This window comes from Pezoporus flaviventris, unplaced genomic scaffold (assembly GCF_033815535.1).
Source record: "Pezoporus flaviventris isolate CSIRO_AGI_PZ_B2104156 unplaced genomic scaffold, CSIRO_AGI_Pfla_v1 ptg000037l, whole genome shotgun sequence".
In the NCBI taxonomy this organism is placed as follows: Eukaryota; Metazoa; Chordata; class Aves; order Psittaciformes; family Psittacidae; genus Pezoporus; species Pezoporus flaviventris.
Window position 1 is genome coordinate 3257920 of NW_026892585.1, and position 21309 is coordinate 3279228.

Here is a 21309-nt window from a genome sequence, read left to right on the forward strand (position 1 = left end):
AGTGCTGTACCTGGCTTCCAAACACCCCTGAATTTCTTAATGCACCAAAAGTCTGCTAAAAACCCCAAACCTCTGAATCTCCGGCACAAGTAGTTACTGAAACAGAAAACACCCAGAAGCTGCTCCTGACACGGTGGAGGATGCTTTGCTTATTCATGTAACACTTGGACAGCAACATCCCGAGCGAGAAACTGCTCGATTTCTTCTTGGGTCATTATTGCAGATGCAGGAGCTGCTGCCACCACGTCGGCTGCTGCTGGGCTCTTGCAGTTCAGGTTTGAAAAGGGGTTGAACCAACCCAAGGAGAAGGCACCACCGAAGGCCAGCTTCATTCCTTCCCAGCCGCTGGTCCTCTCCCATGTTGGCTTCTGATTCTTGAGACGCTCAATACCCTGCAAGAAGAAAAGAGTTCTGGGTTGTTTCATGTTTATAGCAGGTATTTGGGCATCAACTGCTGTAGCAGGTGCAAAAATGTGTATATATATATGCATATACGTATATGTATATATATATTCCTAACTATTATCTTTTCTAGCCAGCACGTCATTCTAGTTTTAGTTAACAATGAAGACAGATGTCCTATGTAACAGAGAGTTTCATTATAGAATCCCAGACTGGTTTGGGTTGGAAAGGAGCTTAAGATCATCCAGTTCCAACCCCCTGCCACAGGCAGGGACACCTCACACCAGACCAGGTTGCTCCAAGTCCCTGTGTCCAACCTGGCCTTGAACACTGCCAGGGATGGGGCAGCCACAGCTTCTCTGGGCACCCTGTGCCAGCGCCTCAGCACCCTCACAGGGAAGAACTTCTGCCTTAGATCTAACCTGAACTTCCCCTGTTTCAACTTGAACCCATCACCCCTTGTCCTGTCACTACAGTCCCTGATGAAGAGTCCCTCTCCAGCATCCTTGTAGCCCCCAAATTTAACAACAAAACCCCAAACCAAGACCAAATTCATGGACAATCTAAATCACGGTGACCTTGGTATCAGTGGCTATTGATTTTTATGGTAAAGAGATAGCTTCTTAAAAGCCATCCTTTTAGGAGACATGGGTTTTGAATTCCTCCAAGGAGCAGTAAAATACAACTCAACATTTCACCACCTCTGGGTATTTTTACAATAGTTCAGATACAGGCAGAACACTGTGACATTTCCCAGTATTCAGGGATTTATCAGAGCAAGTCTGTATGGGTGGCAGTGGAGCTGTCAAACTGAGACCAGAGCCTTGGACAATCAATATCCTGACTCATTGTCCCTCCAAGAACATCACTTTCAGTACAGCAAACATTGTGACTGTGTTTAAGTAACAGGTCCATCAAATTTGGGCAGTGACAGGTTTTTCTGTTTGTCTTCTTCACGTAGAAATAAGGAACTAAGAAGTTTTCTCTACTTTTTTAAGGCTACTGCTATGGGCAGTGTGCCCATCACCTGTATCATGTAAGAGGGGAGTCAGATCCACGTAAGATATGCCCATGATGATATGCAAATGATCACATAGAAACACTGTTCTTAGAGAAGCAAGAACACTGGATCCAAGTCTTGAGACCCTCAAGGAAAGTTAAAAATGAGGAAATTCAGTTAAAACCATTTAAAGGAGCAGTTTTAGAAGAGCTGGATGAAAATTACACTTCCCATGTTCTATTTCTGCCTATTTTCCCTAACAACCCACAGATCATTCCAAAGCTTCACAGAGATGGGAAATGAATACATGCAGCAGCTCAGTGGCATCACAGCAGGCCTTAGAAATGACACATTTCAATAGAGCAGCAGCTTGGGTTTGCAAAAACAGGGAGTCAGCATGAGCAGCCCTGGGAGGAAACACAGCATCAATCTAAGACTTGCATGCAAAGCCTTTGTGAGCTTCATTCATGCCCCGTTTCTTGTGCTGACTTAGGAGAAATTGTAGAATCATGAACTGGTTTGGGCTGGAAAGGAACTTAAAGCACACCCAGTTCCAACCCCTGCCATGGGCAGGGACACCTCACACTAGAGCAGCTTGCTCCAAGCCCCTGTGTCCAACCTGGCCTTGAACACTGCCAGGGATGGGGCAGCCACAGCTTCTCTGGGCACCCTGTGCCAGCGCCTCAGCACTCTCACAGGGAAGAGCTTCTGCCTTAGATCCAAACTGAACTTCCCCTGTTTCAGTTTGCATCCATCATCCCATGAAATCCAGCAGTGAACCTGCAGAAATAAATGTGGCAAGACCAAAACTGAAGCCTTTGGAGTTGCAGGAGAAATCCCACTCCCAAAGGACAAACATGCATCTTGCACCGCCAAGCACAGGCACGCATCCCTTGGCTCTGCTCCCAAGCTCCCAAATGTGCAGTTTCCACTGGGCACATCTCTTGCAGCCTCTGTCCCCTTGGGTTGCAATGCTTGGTGCCCAGCACAGCAGAGCCTTGACAAAGTGTTTTAGCACTACCATGTGTTTTCCCTTCAGGATACTCCGCCTCCAGCACCCTGCAGCTTTGCAACCAGGAGGGGGATGCTTTTGCAGCTCGAAGCAGGAGACCACCTTTGGCTGTCAGCTGTTCCTTAGCGAGCTGCAGAGGTTTCTAACGCGTTAGTAACAACCCAGCACGGCGGCTGCAGCGTTTGTGGTGTGAGTATCTAGAGAGAAGGAAAACAGCACAGGGCAGGAGGAGAAACAGACACCGCACACTTCAACCCTTTCCCCAGCAGCACAAGCTTTAACTCTGCTGTCAGTCATGTGTGTAACCCATTTCAATCCACGCTGGTGCCTAGATTGGGAATAAGGATTTTAAGGACTTCTGGGCAGCAATCCCGTTCTTCCCTCCCAAAACAACCATCATTCACCTGCTCCGAAGAGCATTTACTAACCAAGGCAAGGTCAGACTGAGGTTGTACTAATGCCGGATTAGGCAGGGACATACTTTCTCTCTCCCAGCCTGACCTTACTAATCCCTTCACAGCACGTATGAAAACCAAGCAGAAGTATTCAAAGTTGCATCCTGATCTAGTTTTGGCTGCTTGCCCCACGGTCAGTAGGGCGTGAGGTTTTGCCTTAAATATAAATCAAAGGGGGGTGGAAGGAAGGCACAACTGCTGCAGGCATTTTGTGACTGTTTAATGAAAGCCTTTTTACTTTTTTTAAAATACATTTACCAAAAATCTCTCACCATTATTTTAGAAAGTGAGAATTTTGTATTTCAAATGAAAGCAACACCTGTTTCTGCTTTCCATCATGCAGCTTTGCATTTAAAAACCCCAGAGCTCAGAAATCACAGAATCCCAGACTGGTCTGGGTTGGAAAGGACCTTAAAGCTCATCCAGTTCCAACCCCCTGCCATGGGCAGGGACACCTCACACCAGACCAGGTTGCTCCAAGCCCCTGTGTCCAACCTGGCCTTGAACACTGCCAGGGATGGGGCAGCCACAGCTTCTCTGGGCACCCTGTGCCAGCGCCTCAGCACCCTCACAGGGAAGAACTTCCTTATATCCAACCTGAACTTCCCCTGTTTCAGTTTGCACCCATCACCCCTTGTCCTGTCATCTTTCACTCTTCCCAATTATGTATTTTTGAGCAAATACTGAAAAGAGAAGACATACATCAAGAAATATAAAATACTAAACGCTCCCATTTCAGTAAGAGACACATCATTGCAACCACGGGGACAGTAGGACAAGGCTGACCTGTTACCACTGTGATGCTGTCGGGTATACCCTGTTTCTCCCACTACTGCCCTCTGTATCAGCTCCTGCAGTGCCAGAGGAGGAAGCTGGGCTGCGTGGCCTGCCCCGAAGCGATCTGCAGAACAGCTCTTGGTGTTAGAAGAGATGTGTTAGTTTGTTTTAAGAGAAAAAACAACAGGAAAGAGCAAAGAGAAAAGGCAAGCACAGTAACAATTTGTCTGTTAAGGGGAAGACACAAAGAAGCATTGCAAGCAGGAATCATGGTTAAGGCAGACTTTTCCTACAGCAGCTCCCTAAGCTCTTTTCTGCTTGAAGCACCATTTAGCTTTGCAAATGAAGTACCTCGCCTCTGATTGAGTTTGTCCTTCAATTTTTGGCCATGTTAAATCAGAACTAGCACCTGAAATTAGGGAGCCCTCCCCAAAGAAAAGCTTTCCATGAGCAGATGGGTAAGTCTGCCTTGCTCATAGTAATACCTGCACTTAGTATCATTCAAATTCCATCAAATTGTACCACCAAGTCATACAGTGCAAGTAAAACTGAGGACCCCCAGTTACACACATGCACCAGATACCAATGGACATTTCTGCAAGCTGGGATGATATTTCACTTAAAATGAAAGCAGTTTGACTGAAAATATCCATACTATATAATGCTGTTTAAGAATCTGCAGCTGTTTGAAGCAAGAAAAACTGAGTAATTACATACTTTCTCACAACAGTCAAGACGCTGGAACAACCAACCTTCCTCCGGACTACACAGTGAATAAGGGTGATTAAAATAAACCAAAACTGGAATGTGCACCAGTGGAATTCATAATCAAAACAAGTTTTAAAGCAATGATCTGTACAGAGACGCATTCACTTGTAATGGCCTGGGTGACTAAAACGTTGATTTTGCGTCAAGGCAGCTTTAGGGCTGGACTCTCTACCAGTTCAAGTTGCCACCTGCATGTCTTTCAGTCGACAAGGTTAAACCTAAACTCTTCCTGAACTTCTCTTTGTGAAGGGAACATGTATGAAAAGCCGCATTTCCTTCACGTGGCTCTTCCCACCAAGGTGCAAGTGCAGCTTGTGGTTCCTTCTATGCAGGCCTGCAGCAGACATGACAACCTACTCCTGATGTCCTACCCTGAGCAAGTAGGACTGTAGAAACAGCCCTCTTACACAGCAGAGCAGCTACTAACAAGCCTCTTCCAAGTGCTGAAATAAACCCACCGATTAACAGATCAATGTACTAGTGATTAACCCATTTTTAAACATAAAAGTTGACTACTCAGTTAACCTTTATGTGCCTGCTTGTGTACAGAAGCGAAAGCTCAGAAAATCACGACAGACTTTTGCCAACATTTGAAGTTAAGAAAAAGAACAAGCAAACAAGTTTTTGGAAAAGTTTTATTGCATTTGTTTTCCATATGGAAGCATTGACAGATTGAAAAGATGCAGCATTCACATTACTTCCAAAATGAGACATCCATTCGGTTTCTCCTTCCCTGATTTCCCTCCCTTCCCCCATGGCTTTGAAGCAATCTAAACAAAAAAGGATCCCATTTCATCTTAAACCAAGGAAAGCAAAGATTCCTTGGAAGTCATGGACACAGCTGAGTTGTATTTTTCTTTTGTTTGCAATTCATTTGATGAGCCCACAGGAATCATGATCCAAAAATATAACAAAGCTCCTGCCTGAACACAAACTGTCAGTTGTAGTTAAGAATGGGTTAGTTCTACCTGGTTTTGGAATGCCTTCTGTCCCTCCCACTTCCATCACCACACAGCTCATAAGGGTATGCATGCTCCTTACCATAACTATTTCCCAATTTAAAACACTCACACATACATGTGTGTTTACACACCTACACATGTATGCGCAAGTATGAGGGAAGATTTACAAAGCTCTAAACCAGGGCAACGCCGAGAATATAGAATCCATCACCCCAGTACACCTACACATCCCATCAATATCAGTCTTTACAGTAATCTGGGCATTCAGGTCAGTTTTTCACATTAACACTGTTTAGCAGGCATTGCTCTAACAAGTCATTACCAAGACAAACACACACAAAGAAGATGATTCTGCTATTCTAAACACTTGGAAATTAGATTTCTTTCTTTCCTGCAAAGTGTAAGGCATTTAATAATCCAAAGAGTCTTCTAAATCTGCCAAACATTATCCTAAGAGGGCAACAATTTCCTGCACACCAGGGAGGGAACAGACAAAACAATGCAGAAAGATGGAATCAGTTCTGTGCCTGGAAGGAAAAAGGAGGGTGGGGTGGGAATTGGTGTTGGCAACATGTGAGTACTGTATGTGATCACCAGGTCAACTGGCCCTCTTGCAGTGCTGTGTTCTTGTCTTGCACCTTTTGGTAAGTGAAGTGTCTGCTGCCCCGATCAAGTTCACTTATGAAAGAGCAATGTGCTCCTTCAGGAAGTCCAAAGGTGTCTGTGAAGGGCTGTTGGCACTCATATGTCTTCCAAAGAGCTCATCACAGTCAGGAGGACAGCATGAGAATCCACTCAGAAGAGGTGGGGCACAACAGAGAAAGAGGATCCCCTTCACATTAGTTATGCCATACAGAAAACAGAGAGAAACAAATGCCAGGGAAGTTAACAAAATTAAAATATAAAAAAAAGAAAAAAGAAAAAAAAAAAAAAGAGAAAAAGGGGGGTGGGGTAGGGTGGATAAGAAAAGCAGCAGCACTTTCAGCCAGAGATCTCGAATTGATATTGTGAAATACAGGGCCTTTTTTTTTTGACTCTGAAATTATCAGCCATTGAATAGACATAAAAAAGTTTGTTTTGCTTTTTGTTTGAAACAATCATGGAAAATTTGTAGCAGTAGTGCTGTAATATGTTTCTATTTTAGTGGAAATGCTGGTCAGGAATTCCTCAGACCACATACTGGTACGGGTCTGCTTTTCCTTGGTCTGGTGTTGCGAATGGGCTAAGCCATGCTATAGAGAACGGATGGCCAAATACTGCTTTCATGTTCATCCATTTTGTTTTTTTAGCCCATCTTCTCTCTTCCTTTTTCAACTGTTCTATTCCCTGAAAACAGAAATATCACATTTTCAGTCAAACACTCAGATTTTGGTAGTTCTGGATTTGGGGAAAGGTCTACTCTCAGTTACCCCTTATCCAAAGGCTGGAGTAAGTAAAATAAGGCATTTATCCTGCCTTTCCTTTTCTTCTCATTGTTTTATACTAAAAAAATAGTAAGGATTGAAAGTATTCCTCAGAAATAAAATTACTTCCATCTTGTTCAGGCTTAGCTATTTCATAAACCTTTCAAGACCTGCCATCCAATTGCCCCTCATGTCAATTTAAAAGACCCCACCACCTAAACTCAACCAAAAAGGATGCGCTTTAATGGCTGAACATTGTGTACTAACCAGATGGAAAAGTTTGAGAGAAAACCACTGTAAGCTTGCAGACAAAAAGAAAACCCCCAAAGACAATCTCTGTAACGCTCCCAGATTCACCAAGCAAGTTCAGGAAGTGCCCATGGCTCAGTGTAGCCGAGTCTACCTGGTACCTCTTAATGTTTCATTAGAGCCACTGCTAAAACATGCATGGACTGAGAGCCAGGAGAAGAGGTTAAATAAGATACTGATTTGAGAGAAACCATTGGCATTGTTTAGTAAAGGTTAGAGGGAGAACAAAAGCAAACTGTGAAGCAGCTAGCTGAAACATTCCCTAGTCAATCACTAAGAAAATACAAGAGTTACCTGTATTGTGTCTAAAAACCCTAAGTGAGTTTGGTCTTTCAGAGAAGCTATGCCTGGCTGCCACAGAAGCAGAATGAATGCAGTCACTGAAGAGCATTACTCTTCCACAGAGAGCAGCAGCAGGCAGATCACTGTTCCTTAACTGCAGATCTTTTGCAAGGTAAGCTTCTCCTGACCTACATGTCTCTCCCCTGCTACAGATTAATGCACTGTAATACATCTGTGTGTCTCAAATTACTGATTCTGGGAGCTCTGCAGAACACAACATGGGTCATCTGCAAGTTGTGCTGATCCCTGGTAAATGTCACCTCTAGAGAAAGCAGGAAAATATGTGGTTCTGGGTCCTTTTGGGCAGAAAGGAACCATCCCTGTGGGAAAGCATACATAAGATGGGGAAAATTTTAGAGCACTGGCTCTAAAATGTGAGGTAAAACACTGAAAGATATCACACCAAATAGAATTTCACCTGGAAATATTCCTCTGCTTAAAACTGATTGCTTGCCAGACATAGCTAGCTCAATGCTAGCAAATCAACAATAACACATTCCACAGAGCAAGATCACTGGTATATATTGAAACCAAAAATGAAACCCCACAACCCAACAGGGGCAGACCATATTTCATTTTTATTTTAGAATGTGGTGGTGTTCCTTTAACATCTGTGAGTTCCAGAATTTGAGGGGAAGGTGAACATCAGGGGACTTACTGCCCAGCTGTAGGAAGCAGCTTCTGAAAGTTCTCAAGAGGTTTCAAAGACTGAGAAATTCCAATGATGATTTCACAGGCAGCATTGCTAATTTACACACTTACTGATAAACTCAAGCTTGGATCTTGTTGCTCTGTATGACACTATACTTCTTCCTGGGGCTCTCCCCAGCAGAAAGAACAAGTCTTGCTTGTTCTGAAGTCTTCCTCTGAACACACAAAAGCCACAGTGTGAACATCAGCCTCTTGCAGAAGCCAAGCATTAAGAAAAGCACTGCAAAAAAGACTTAGGAGTGATGGGTTCCTACAGTCTATAATGCCAGTCACATCTCTCCACTGGCAGCAAAAATACCTATTTTAGCTTCAACTGGCCATGGGCAGTCAAGTGAAGGGGAAAGAAAACTGAAGGAGGCAGGGGAGGAAGAGTTGTCATTCTTCTCAGACTACCACTTCTCTTCAACCTCTGCAGGTGTCTGAGCATGCTTGGTGAAGGTTGGCAGTATCCACAAGAGTGGGCACATCCCCAGGAGTCACCAGCTTCATCTTTACGGAAGTGGGGAAAATGCAGGGATATACAATGGACCGCAACACTGCTATGTAACCTCTACTGTGCCATCTTCGGACTGGGAATGACAGCAGACTGTACCCACCAGGCTTCCATGAGCCTACTCCACTCCCTTTCTTCTTCACTCTGGTAAGTGTTTTTCAACTGCTTAATATGGAAAGAAATGGTACTCTTCTGGACCAAAAGAAGTGTGTGTATGGGTGTGTGTGTGTGCGTATATGTGTGTGTGTATATATATATATATATATATATACACACACATACACATATATATATATCTCCCTCCCCCACCTACTTATCTTGGCTTTCCAGCACATAAAGCTGTAAATAGTGACACCAGGGGAAACACATCTGAATTTCAGACACCACCAATGGAAAAGAATGTAATTAAAGGAAAAAGGTTCTTGATTCCACAGGGACAAATACTACCTACAGAGTAATCCCAGCTACCAGTGCTGGCCTTGTCAGAGGTACTGTCAACACAGCATCCCAGCTAGTACACAGGTGTACACTGCTTCTCACAGCAACCTTTACAGAGCATGATCCAGCACTATGTCAGCTCAGTTTATTACACTGGATCTTTCCTCAAAGGGTACACATACATTAACTCCTTGTTCAACAAAGTAGAATCATAAAATCATTCAGGTTGGAAAAGACCTTTAAGATCATCAAGTCCAACCATTCCTCAGCACTGCCAAGTCCACCATTAAACCATGCCACTGAGGGCCTCATCTACATGTTTTAGCCCTTCACTGTTTCTACAAATGGTGAGAGACAGGATAAAGGACTGTGAGACACCCACCGTTTCATCAGTGCAGATGGAGTGTACTTGAGTCCCAAACATAACCGAGGTGAAGATGAGGAATAGGAGAGCCTCAAAACACAAGAGGATGAGAAGAATCACTGTAGTTGGTGGAGAGAAGGAACTGCATTCTGTGAAGACAAAGCAACAGAGTTGGAAGGGAAGAGGTCAGGTAATGCAGCAGCTGCAAAACACATGCTAGACCAGGAGTTCTCCATACTCAAACTCTCATAATAAATCATATGACCACTACTCTCAGAAAGATGCATGGGGAAGCTCTGATATTCTTCAGGATATTCAACACTGAAGTCATCACTCCTGCAAGTTTAGAAAGAAAAAAACAACAAAACACAACCTTGCAACACTTCCAAGAATGCAACTTCTTTTCCCTTTAAGTGTTTGCCCCAGCACACTTGCCAGGACTCCAGCCTACTCCACTGCACATGCAGCTTCTCTCTTAAAAACCTTAATCTTCATGGATTTTCCATGGTGATAAAGTCCATTAAAAATTTCCAGCTGGTGGTCAGGACGCAAGGGTAATTATTTCTGTTGGCACCAACATAAACCCAGAGCACGTTTCCTTTTGTAACTGCTCTGTTGTAGCCTAAAGAAGGGCAGACTAAGCCAAATTCTTATTTTTCTTCATTCTCTATAGTGCAAACTAAAGTAAGAGCTGCAAAAATATCTGAGAAGGCAGCTATGAAAGGGGAACAGATAAGAGGAAGGGGAAGGAATACATTACAGGGCAGTGTTGTGCTGAGTGTTCTAAATGTCAGAACATCTTTCAAATCCATGAATGCGTATCACCAAACTCCCCTGTTTTTCCTCATGTTAAGCTTTAACAGATACACCAGAATCAGGGGCCAATATAACCAACACAAATCCAAGGCAGCTGGAAGAGCAAACCCATCTCTCATAACAGCTCTGTTCTGCCCTCTAAACTTGGATCAGGTGGGAAAGCACTTCCCTCATACATACAAGCTCTGGGAAAGCAGGCAAAGGAAATTATCCTTTGATGTATCCTTCCCCTATAGCCACCATAGTCAAACCCAGACATTCTCAGCGACAGCTGGCAGCTGTTTTACCAAGTTCTGAACTACAGAACCACCTTGTCGAATTCAGTTCCTGTGTGTAAATGTACCCATCCTCTCCAGTAGGATAAACCAAAAGCAGTCATTAGACTGAAATGCCAAGAAAAACAAAGCTAATGCTTTTCCAAAACAATCCACAAGCAGCACATACAGTTGCACACATATTCCTGGACAGCCTCCTGTTTGATTCAGCATTACCTAGATGATTTCCTACATCCATTTGTGTTTTTCAAAACACATCTTAACTGGCTTTGTGAGCATTTACTCGCTGGCTGCTCCAGAGAGAGGGTTGGGATTTTTGTCTGTGCCATTTTTATTCAGTTGTTTGGGTTGTTTTGTTTGTTTTTTTAATTCCCCATTTTCTTATGGAAAGGAATTGTTGTTCTTACGAGCATGGATTTTTGGATCCGAGTTAGAATGATTTTCTGGCAGTCTTGTAAAAATGATTCACATTCCCCTTGTAAAAAAGCAGACACATTCTTCTTATCTTGTGTGTGCTAGCATTCAGGAAATCAGTGCTGAGTTCATGACACAGGTGATTATTGGACATTGTCAGGAATTGACACAGGTTGCCCAAAGAAGTGGGAAATGCCCCATTCCTGGCAGTGTTCAAGGCCAGGTTGGACAGGGCTTGGAGCAACCTGCTCTAGTGGAAGGTGTCCCTGCCCATGGCAGGGGGCTGGAACTGGATGATCTTAAAGTCCTTTTCAGCCCAAACCATTCTATGATTCTATATACTATCTAGGTGTGTTTATATCTCACCTTCTTCCCAGGCAGTATTGGGCTTAAGTGAAAACAGGACTTTTCAGGATAGACACCCCAGCATGTCACAAAGAATTAGGAAATTCCACGACTGATCATAAACCAAGTTGCATAGCAGAGCCCTCTTAGCATTCTTCTGAAATCAGCTTAAAAAGGGGTTGCCTTACAAGCAAACTACATTGTAAGGTCTTACTCATCGGCTAATCTGGTATTTAAATGAGGTGTTTTGTTAGTACTCACTTGTCCAGTCTTCTTCAAAGCAATACAAGAAGTGAAATCCCACCATGATTAGAGCATGCAGAGAAATCAGTGCTATATACATCTGAAAAATAAAGGATGTAATACAGGCATCAGGTAAGTTTAAAGACTAAAATGCTAAATCTTCCAAACACTTTAAATAAGGCAAGTGTTATGATTTAAAAAAACCCAAACCACCCCAAACTCCACCAAGCCCTCCCATCTCCCCTAAACAAACATCCTGAAGCTGGCCAAGATTATACAGACTCATTCTGCCTTTACTAACAGCCTTAAAACAGTGAACAGGAGGGAAACTGCTTAACTCAAAGCCAGTTGGACACAAACCCAGCTCCTGCATCCCAGTACAGCCTCCGCACAGGTAACTTGTCTTTATCTCTGCTGAGCACAGCACAGCTTTCAGAGAAAAGCAACACTGACATCAAGGCATCACGCTTTCAGAGCTTACATCTTTATCCTTGAGAGCTCTATAGCTTTCCCTAGAAACAACAGCTAATCTGCTTTAACCACAAAATGCCACTTTAAGCACTTTATCTATTTTCCAGCATGAGTTTCAGAATTTTTTATCTTTTTTTATTTTAGTAAGTATTTTCCCCTGAGGCAGACACTGGCACAGAAAGTTTCTTTCAAGCTTTAACACTTTGCATTTAACCCCTTCTGGTTTAAATTAGGTCTTAGCTTTGTAACAAAAAGATTTAAACTATATTCAATGCTACACATACACGACAACTTACCAAGACAGGGCTAAAAAGGTGACTCTCCTGAACCTACAGACTCTGACAAAGGCCAGCAGATATTAGATGCGAGAGAGATGTTGCTACAAGAAACCCCTGTGGAAGCAGTAAAAGGTGCTAGGAGAGCATTTTGGTTTTGTGCTGCCATTCTTTCACCTCCTCAGGTCTCAAAAGTAAACAAGAACAATACCAGCAACCTTTGTTTTGTTTCTCTCAACTACATGAAGTGTTTAATACAGCCTGCTTAAAGGTAGATGTCAGTTTTAGCAGAAACAGAAATCCTTTTCATAGGATTAGAACACCTAGCTCATTCCTCATGGTGAGAAAAAGCCTTGTTCAAGGGAAAGAAACAGGATTTGTTTTGTTCTGCAATTCACATCCTAACAAAGTAAACCACACAACATAAACCGTTTCATTTAACTGAAAATCTTCCCCTCGTAGTTGGTAATATAAGAACATTCCTCCTCAAACCTACAGATGTCTCAAAAGATTTATTAATACAGCAGAGCATCACTGAAACCCAGACTTGTAATGTTCACACTACACCCACAGGGTATCTGCAGTTCACTTTGATGAAACAGATTTCAACCCCTCCAGAAATATGTAGTACTCAAGTCTGTACTCCTCTTTTTACTCGTGATGCCACAGATATAGTACAAAAAGTCAAACACGTCCTTGGTTTTCAAGTATGAAAATAAATCACTTGCAAGTAAAAGGTGGATAATTCTTGCCAAGGAGACTGCAGACTTCCCACTCCTTGCTTAAGATGTGGCAACAGCTCTTATTGTATGATCCCACACAGGTACTCATATAACTACAACAGTTAGGAACCCTGCCTATGGCCTGGGACCCTACCAGGCACAACACGTTTTAAAAGCAGCGCCCACGCCTCAAAGAGCTCAATGCCACAATAAGCTACTCACGTTGAAAATAGGTGCTGAACAACTGTCAACACAAACCTCGCAACACCCTGGCAAATATTTCCTGTGATGCCTTTTTCCCCTTGTTGTGTATGCTCCCTAGTTACTGAAACCAAAGTCTGCCGCAGTTCCCTGTAAGTCCAACCTTGGGGGAAGAAATCCAACCCTGGGAGCTGTTTCAGACTACATACAGCCTTTCAGTGCTGCCCACTGGCCAACCACAAACACCACTGGCAAAATACTTACTGTAAACAGTACAAAGTACTTCTGGTTGTTCTCTCCTACACAGTTATTGACCCACGGGCAGTGATGGTCCATTTTCCGAATACACCTCTTGCAAACACTGAAAGAATACAGGTCCTTATTTGTAGCACATTTCATTCCAGGAACACAACATTCAGAGGGGTTTGGGGCACACAGAGATTAAAGGAAAGAATCAGAGGCAAAATCTGAGCTTTAATAAATGTACTAGTCATCACGTTCATCTTCTTGGTCTGCTCACTTGACTATGTCTGTTCAAAATGAACCATACAATACCAAATCACCACACAAATGCCAAGTAAGACACCTGAACATAATATTCGCATCAGTACTTCTGCCACAACATGCTTTCAACAATGCATTCAGGCAGAGGGAAGAAAAAATATCTATGATTTAGTTTAGTTTTAACCTATTTGGTCTGTGAATAGGTCCACAGATTAAAACCAAACAAAAAACAGAAACACTAGACAAGCCATAATGAATAAAGACCTTTTTCAGAGTTACTAATAACACTCTAAGGTTTATTTACCAACATTATCCCTTTGCAGGAACTTGAAGAAAAGAAAGTTAAATAAAGCATTAGGAAAGATTCTTGCCATCAAGGTAAGCCACATACTAGCAGCAAACAGCTGTGGCAGCTAGTCAGGAAGCCAGTATCACAATATACATTCAGGCAAAATGTGGTGTTAAAGCCCTTGATAAAATAAGCCTAATAACACCTCAATTCAAACTCTTGCCAGAATGCACATTGTGGCTCCAAGTCAAAGAATTCAAAGGTTATGACTCTGTGTGAACATCATCCCCTTGCTTAGTCAGTAACTGCTTTAACTCCTATAATAAAGGAAGTCTTTTTCTCTGCTGCTTTCTCATATGATAGGAGACAAAAGGCAGTCTCCTGATACCACATTGCACAAACAAGCACAGAAATCAAATATGAAAACACCACAAAAACCCCAAACCAAACCAAGAAAGGAAACAGCCATTCCAGAACAATTCTGGCAGCACTCAAACAGTCTCAACATTAAGCTCTGCTAGTGTTGGTTTTCTTCTTATAACAAAAGATATTTTGATCTTAATATAACCAATAAACTTCAACAGCCGAAAGCTTAAGGGAAACAGACAAAAATATAAACATGTTCTTATGAGGGCATATGAATAAATAATAAAAACCTCTCCGTCAGAACAGTCTTGCACTTGCTCTGTGAGGCAGGAGGGGGTAATCCCCAAGGATACAGCCATGCCTGATAAACAAATGAGTTGCTATAGCACTGATCTTAAAAGAAACGTTGGAGAGGCAGATCCCAGCCGCCCAGTGTAGGGCCAGATCAGAAGCTGCTTCTCCTCAGGCAGACTGGATAACTTATTACCTTCCAGCCCCAGGTGAGGTAGAAAACAGGAAAAGCCTGGTTTTGCTAGGATAAGAAGCTTGGAATTATTTTCAAGCTACATGGGGACAGAAATCAGCTGGCACAGTAAAAACAACTCATCTGTCAGATAATGTTATACTTCATATGACAAATACCAATTCCTGGTTTTAAAACACAAAACCAAAGAAAGACAGGGCGGGTGGTATAAAGCAGGAAGATGCAGAAGGAAGCAGGAGGATGCCTCCCTGTGGTCTAATTTACTGTGTGCAGATGTGCACACATTTCCCATGGGTTCTGAACCATGGAAATATCCAAACAACCCCTCCAATTGCACCTAGTTCCCCAGTGGGACAACCTGAAGCAGTGGAGCCAAAAAAGACCTCCATGAAGGAGGCTAAGAGGTTTTATTCCATGTGTCCATACCAACAACAGTTGGATGACAGGCAAAATATGAAAGTAACTGGGGGAAAAGTAGTCACAAAAACAAAGACTGAAAACTATAAGCACCAGGAATTGCCCATACTCAAGACACTCTCCCCCATCGCAACCAGCCAGCTTCCAAATGCTGTCAGGAGTAGTTTGCTGGACATGGGGGACTCCATATAGCACACGGATCAAAAAGCACCCTGGCCCCTGAGGCATACAGCTAGCAGGATCTCCTGCTGATGCATATGCACAACTCTGATGTGTGAAAAAACAATAAAACCCCCTACTCCACAAAGAAGATGTTTGATTCTCAACAGCACCAGTGCTCAGTGGATCGGTTTCCCAAATCTTAATGTCTACAAAGTTTTCTTAAAACACATTAAAAAGGACCATGGAGATGAGGCTTTGTGTTCGTGTTAGGCTACAAGGCGTCAGCAAGCCAGCATTTTAGATGCAAAGTTTCATTCATAATTGAAGAAGTGGCAGAGGGGATTTTACAGTAGCATTAATAAGTGATAGACACGATCGTATTGCTCCTGCTGAAGAACCAACTCCTGATTTTGATTAAGAAAAAAACACAAAAAAAAAAACATTTGCAAACTAAAGCTCTGAAAATAAACATGAAAAATGCAAGCAGCCTTACATGTTTGTTCAGCTCAGTACCATGTATTCCCCTCCTCAGAAGACACCTGCACAAATGAGCAGTAAGCCTGATAGGAGCTCTCTCAGCATGTACTGGTTTTGAAGGAAGCAAGGAAAGGACACCAGTGCAAACTCATTGCTTACTGGAACGCAGGTTCACTTGCTTTAAAAGCAGGAGAGAATTTCAGAAGTAGTTAATTCTTTTTGTTCACTGCCTTTACTAGTAAAAAGCTTATTACCAGTTACTCTCTTCAGGGAAGTTTATCCTACCAGAAAAAGCCAGGACATGATACATCAGTAGCTACTAATCTATCACAAAGCACAAAGTAACAGTACTTAATAGAAATGCGCAAGTCAGAACTCTTAAGAGATACACTGTTACATGAACTTTAGTTTAGTTTAGTTACCTGAACTTAAACCTCACTCCTAAATAGAACCTACAGTTAAACAGGTGAGTAAAAACAAACATAGAAAAGATACTGACCTTTGAGAGACATCACATTTTACGGTTTTCTATGCATTCTGGTATAGAATGTCTCTTTTTAAGTAACCTTTACATGTAAAGGTATGGAATGTCAATTACAGGTCTGGAGTCAAGGTAGCATTTGAGGGCTTCTCACTTTGCAAGAAGTGCCCCCAGGCTGCTCTAGATGAAAATGTGCCAGAGAAGGCCTGAGAATTTTTTCAGTGTCTCGCACTATAGGCAACAGAATCTGGATGCCAATCTCTCAATAACTCCAGTCTCAGACACCAAAAACAATTACGATCAAGGCCCACTGGATAATTCCTGAGGTTTTGATAAAAGAGCAATCCTCAGAAAAGCCTTTACCTGCAGTGATGTGCTCTGTCAGGTTTGATGCTACAACACTTTGGGCACTTGTAAACCACCTGTCCTGGCTTTAGCTGTAAACTCTCGATGAACTCCTTTGTGGCATTACCTTTGGGTACAGCACCCTGCAGAAAGAAAAGAAACAGAACAAACCAGAAGATTAACCTGTGAACGTTGCAAGTGCTACAAACAAAAGGATGACTTAAAACAATGGGAGGAGACGGAAAAGAATAAAAACTTCCCTAAGTCTTCTTTCAAGAAGAGCAAGAATAAAAGAAATTAAAATGAGGTCCTAATTCATGAAACCACATACTTCAACATAGTTTTGGTTTAAACATCAGTAAATCCTCACTTAAGCAATTAGTCTTTTGCAATCCTATAGTAACCATAAAATATTTAAGCATCCTCATCCCTCTCTTCACATCCATCAATAAATCCATCATGCCAGTGCTTCATATCACAAACTGGAAGCTGCAGATATTTTATTCCAGTAGAAACAGCTACTTCTGAAGTATCATTGTGTGCACTAAGAGTTGCTGGTAAACACCTTATATATTTATAGCTATGCTTCCATGGGGTATTTGTTATTTAAATGAGGGTTTAACATTCAAGCAGTGAACATTAAGAATCCTCCCACCTGAATAAGACTAGGTAAAACATTCTCAGGCTGTGCGATTCCCACTTTAAAATGTGTGTCTTTAAACAGGTTATGCATTGCTGTTGCTAGAGTCTGGCTTCAAGAGTTTCCAGAGTTTCTAGGACTGTATATTTGCTAAAGAAACACCCAAAACCCATACATGCACACCCCCAAGCCACAAACCCCCCCACCCCTGCCCCCAACCCCCCCCAAAATCCCCTCGAAAGTCATGAAATGGGCTGTATGAGATCAGTACTGGTACATTGGCACAAATGCACCTCTGCGGATGCAAGGCTTTTATACTGGAACAAAAGCAGGGATGTAATATTTTAACAGGTTTCTGATGCCTCTTTTTAACACATCTGTATGACCTAACAACAACAACAGGAATAATACACAGCAATGAAAGAACTGCACATTAAACTGGTACCATAAGGCTTTCTTGAGCAGTCTCTGGGCTTTGCCACAAAAACCTCCCAACAGGCCCGGCCAATTTAAAAATTACCAAGACCCATTTCCACAAAATGCTACAACTCAGATGCTCTGTCTTTAGTACAGAACCATAGAATGAACTAGGCAAGAAAAGGCCCTTCAGATCAAGTCCAACCGTTCCCAGCACTGCCAAGGCCACCACTAACCCATGGCACCGAGGCCTCGTCTCCACGCTGTGTGAACACTTGCAGGGACGGTGACTGCAGCCCTGCCCTGGGCAGCCTGTTCCAGTGCCTGAGCACCCTCTGGGGACGGAACTGTTCCTCAGCTCCAGTCTAAACCTCCCCTGTTACAGCTTGAGATCGTTTCCTCTTGTCCTATTGCTTGTTACTTGGGACATCAGCCACCTCCTTTCTCCATCCTCCTGTCAGGTAGCTGTATGCAGCAAAACTCAGAACCTTACGAATGTTTTAGCAAGACATCACAGGAAGCAGTTCCTGAAAAGCATGCCACAGGCTATCAATTGTGAAGGATTCAGGTGTTCACTTATTTATAATTAGAATTGGTTTTGTTTGCCTCAGCAGTGCTTTCTGTTTCATTTTGATCCTAGACATGCCCCTGGTTCCCCATGTCCCGTCAGCATCTTTCATCCCTGACTCACACTGTCTGACAGATGTTGCTGCACCCCCTCACTTTATCTTCCCTCCTCTGTATTTTTTAGCTGATTGCCTCATTAAAAAAATCAGAATCCCACTGCCTCTCACCATCCACACACAAATTCTACCACATATTAGGAATTCACATATCTTTTCCCAATTACTCTGCATAGAGATTGTATCTGCTGCTCCAACACTGCTTGCCCAGCCTGCTTCAGAATACAGCTTTTGTTTCAGCAGAGTTCCTGCTAACTCTGCAGAATAATTCCAGTGACTTGAAGGTCCCCAGGCATTAAAGCTACACAATATACAATAATTAACAACAAGAACGAACCCCCAGGGTACAAACTATATAACAAATTGCTGCAACCCTCTATACCAAAGACCAACAACCATCACTTTCAGAGCCTCAACTACTGCTTACAGTTCTGCCCAGCAGCAGTGTCGTGCAAGTCATTAGTCTACTATAAACTGTGAAATTACCCCAAAGCAAGCCATTTCTGCAGTGCTGTGGCTTCTGGGATTGCTGGAAACTAATAACCAATGATGACACTGAAGTTCTAATGGCATCTAACAAGGTTTCAAGTAGCAAATGATGTTTGGAAGGAATAATTAGAGTATCAGAGGCACATGCCATTCACAACAGCAGCAAGAACACTCAGGAGGAAGGGGCCACAAGAGGAGTCTAAGCTTGGTTTTCCTTCCACTGACTAGCAGAGATGGGGTTTTGAGCTGAACCTACTCACCAGTGGTTATTAAGCAACTACACCATCACAGGCCAGTCAGAGTAAGTGTTGTGATACTAAACTCTATCTTCTCACTAGCTGAAAGACAAGAAAGGAGCAGAACAGCTCTCTCAAAAAGCAGTGTCCTACAGAGACATCCGAGAGGGTCTTAGAACTTGTATGCTTCCCACTCACCTAGAACTGTCAGCTCTTTAGTATGCTCACACAGTCTTTATTTCAGCATGGTCCAGTACACTCAACTAAATCACTAGTATGAGAGATGGTAACATGGCTTTTCAAACCGATACACATCCTGCTCCCTTCCGGTGAGGCAATACTTGCCAAGGCAGACAACCAAAACCAGCTTTTCCAGCTTGCCCGTTTGTCAAGACAGGACAAGCCACATACACACACACACACACACACACACACACACACACACACACCCCAGATCTGCTACTGGGAGGGGGGGAAAGTGTCAGAGAGAAACACTCTCCTTCCCAGGGCAAAAAGAGAGGAGCTGCTTGCACAATGGGAATCTAAAGCTGAGTCCTTTGCATCTGACTTGAGTGGGAGGAGAAATTAGCATACCACATCAGCAGCCTCAATCTGTAGGGTGACACACAAAAGTTATTTAAATCTGCCACTCACTCAAGCAACTGAGTTCCCCAACATGTAGCAGACAAGAAAAACACTGCCTGCTTTTTTCCGAGACATTACAGAGAGAGGTATACTTACTGGATCTGTCAGCATAGCACGAAAATGTGAAGCCAAAGCGAGGAAAGCCAAGGTGTTGAACAGCGTGCCATTGATGACACTATAAACATAATCTCTTGATGGAACTAGCATGACAAGGAGGACTACAAAGTCGGCATAGAACACCAGCATCCAGGTAACAACAGCACATGCAATACCACAGCCATCTCGAATAAACCACATTGTTCCCAGGGAAGCGTGGCTAGGAGGTGGGACACACTTTTCTGGCTGGAGGTATTCAGGTTTCCTTTCAATATCTCGGAAGCGGTGGACTGGAGTAAGCATCATAGGCTATTATGTCCATACTTGCATCTGAAAGAGAGTCAGAAACAGTGGTCACTGCTTTGCAAGACATGCAGACCTCTGTTCTCATAATGGCACAGGGATCATGTGGGAAATGCCACACTGCAGAAAGGGAGTTGAAAAAGCAAAAAAGGTAAACAAATGAAGCACAAAATAAGGAATTTGGAAACCAGACTACTGTGCTTATCAGAACACTTCTTACTCAGAAGACTTTCTAAGTGCTTTTAAGGAATTAACTTTTTTTAATTAAGTGCTTGCTTAATTACACATGAAGTCCACCCATGTGCCACCTCCACCCCCTAAGAGGAAACACAACAAGTGTTTTAATGAAGAGAAAGTGATCAGGTAAGTATGAAAAGGAGCTGCCTATTCAGCTGCAGGAACTGAAGCAAGACCTGGACACTTTATGCAAGATAAAAAGGAAAGACTTGGCACAGCTGGCAGGGTCCCTTTTTGCTGCCTCTGACCTGGGGAAGAGAAAAGTCTCTCCTACAGATACTGGGAAACTTAGCAAGTGGAAGAAATTTCCTTTTTCCTTATGCACTGACTCACAGCTTTGGGGTAAAAGTGCCAAACCGAACCACTGCAAAGTTACAGTGGCAGGAACTGCTGAAGAAGCAACACAAGCGAAGATCTTGACATAAATTTCTAGTCTTGGCTGGAGGATGCTCTTCCCAAACAACAGCTATCTCCCACTCTCGTCTCCTCTTTTGACCTTATGTCCCTTGTAAGTCTTCTGTTTTGCTGTGCTTCTCCCACCACCTCCATCACAGAATCATAGAATGGTTTGGGTTGGAAAGGATCTTACAGCTCATCCAGTTCCAACTCCCTGACACAGGCAGGGACACCTTCCACTAGACCATGTTGCTCCAAGTCCAGTCCAACCTGGCCTTGAATGGCATCCCCTAAGAGCATGTTTGACATCCCCTAAGAGCATTTGTTTTACCTCCCCTTTAGCACTTCTAGCTAACCCCCCTCCACTGTAATAAGGGCATTAACATGACATTTGCAGCCATTGCTCTGTCCTCACCATCTCTGCAAGAGGATTTGTCAATCCAG

At 43.0% G+C, this 21309-nt stretch overlaps 1 protein-coding gene across 4 annotated transcripts in view; it reads right to left on the reverse strand.

Annotated features, from left to right (window-relative positions):
* Nucleotides 1-21309, reverse strand: part of ZDHHC3 (zinc finger DHHC-type palmitoyltransferase 3) — a 34431-nt gene continuing 13122 nt past the window's right edge. For 2 of the 4 annotated variants that reach the window (XM_061464497.1, XM_061464495.1), the window contains 6 exons: nucleotides 19930-20259; nucleotides 16742-16866; nucleotides 13463-13559; nucleotides 11548-11629; nucleotides 9455-9585; nucleotides 2-392 (listed from right to left, as the gene is read on the reverse strand). In XM_061464497.1, the coding sequence (XP_061320481.1) occupies nucleotides 150-392; nucleotides 9455-9585; nucleotides 11548-11629; nucleotides 13463-13559; nucleotides 16742-16866; nucleotides 19930-20235 (984 nt within the window). In that variant the 5' untranslated portion in view covers nucleotides 20236-20259 and the 3' untranslated portion in view covers nucleotides 2-149. Of the gene's footprint in view, nucleotides 393-5031; nucleotides 6703-9454; nucleotides 9586-11547; nucleotides 11630-13462; nucleotides 13560-16741; nucleotides 16867-19929; nucleotides 20260-21309 lie in introns of those variants that run through there. The other 2 variants (XM_061464496.1, XM_061464498.1) reach the window with 2 other exon arrangements.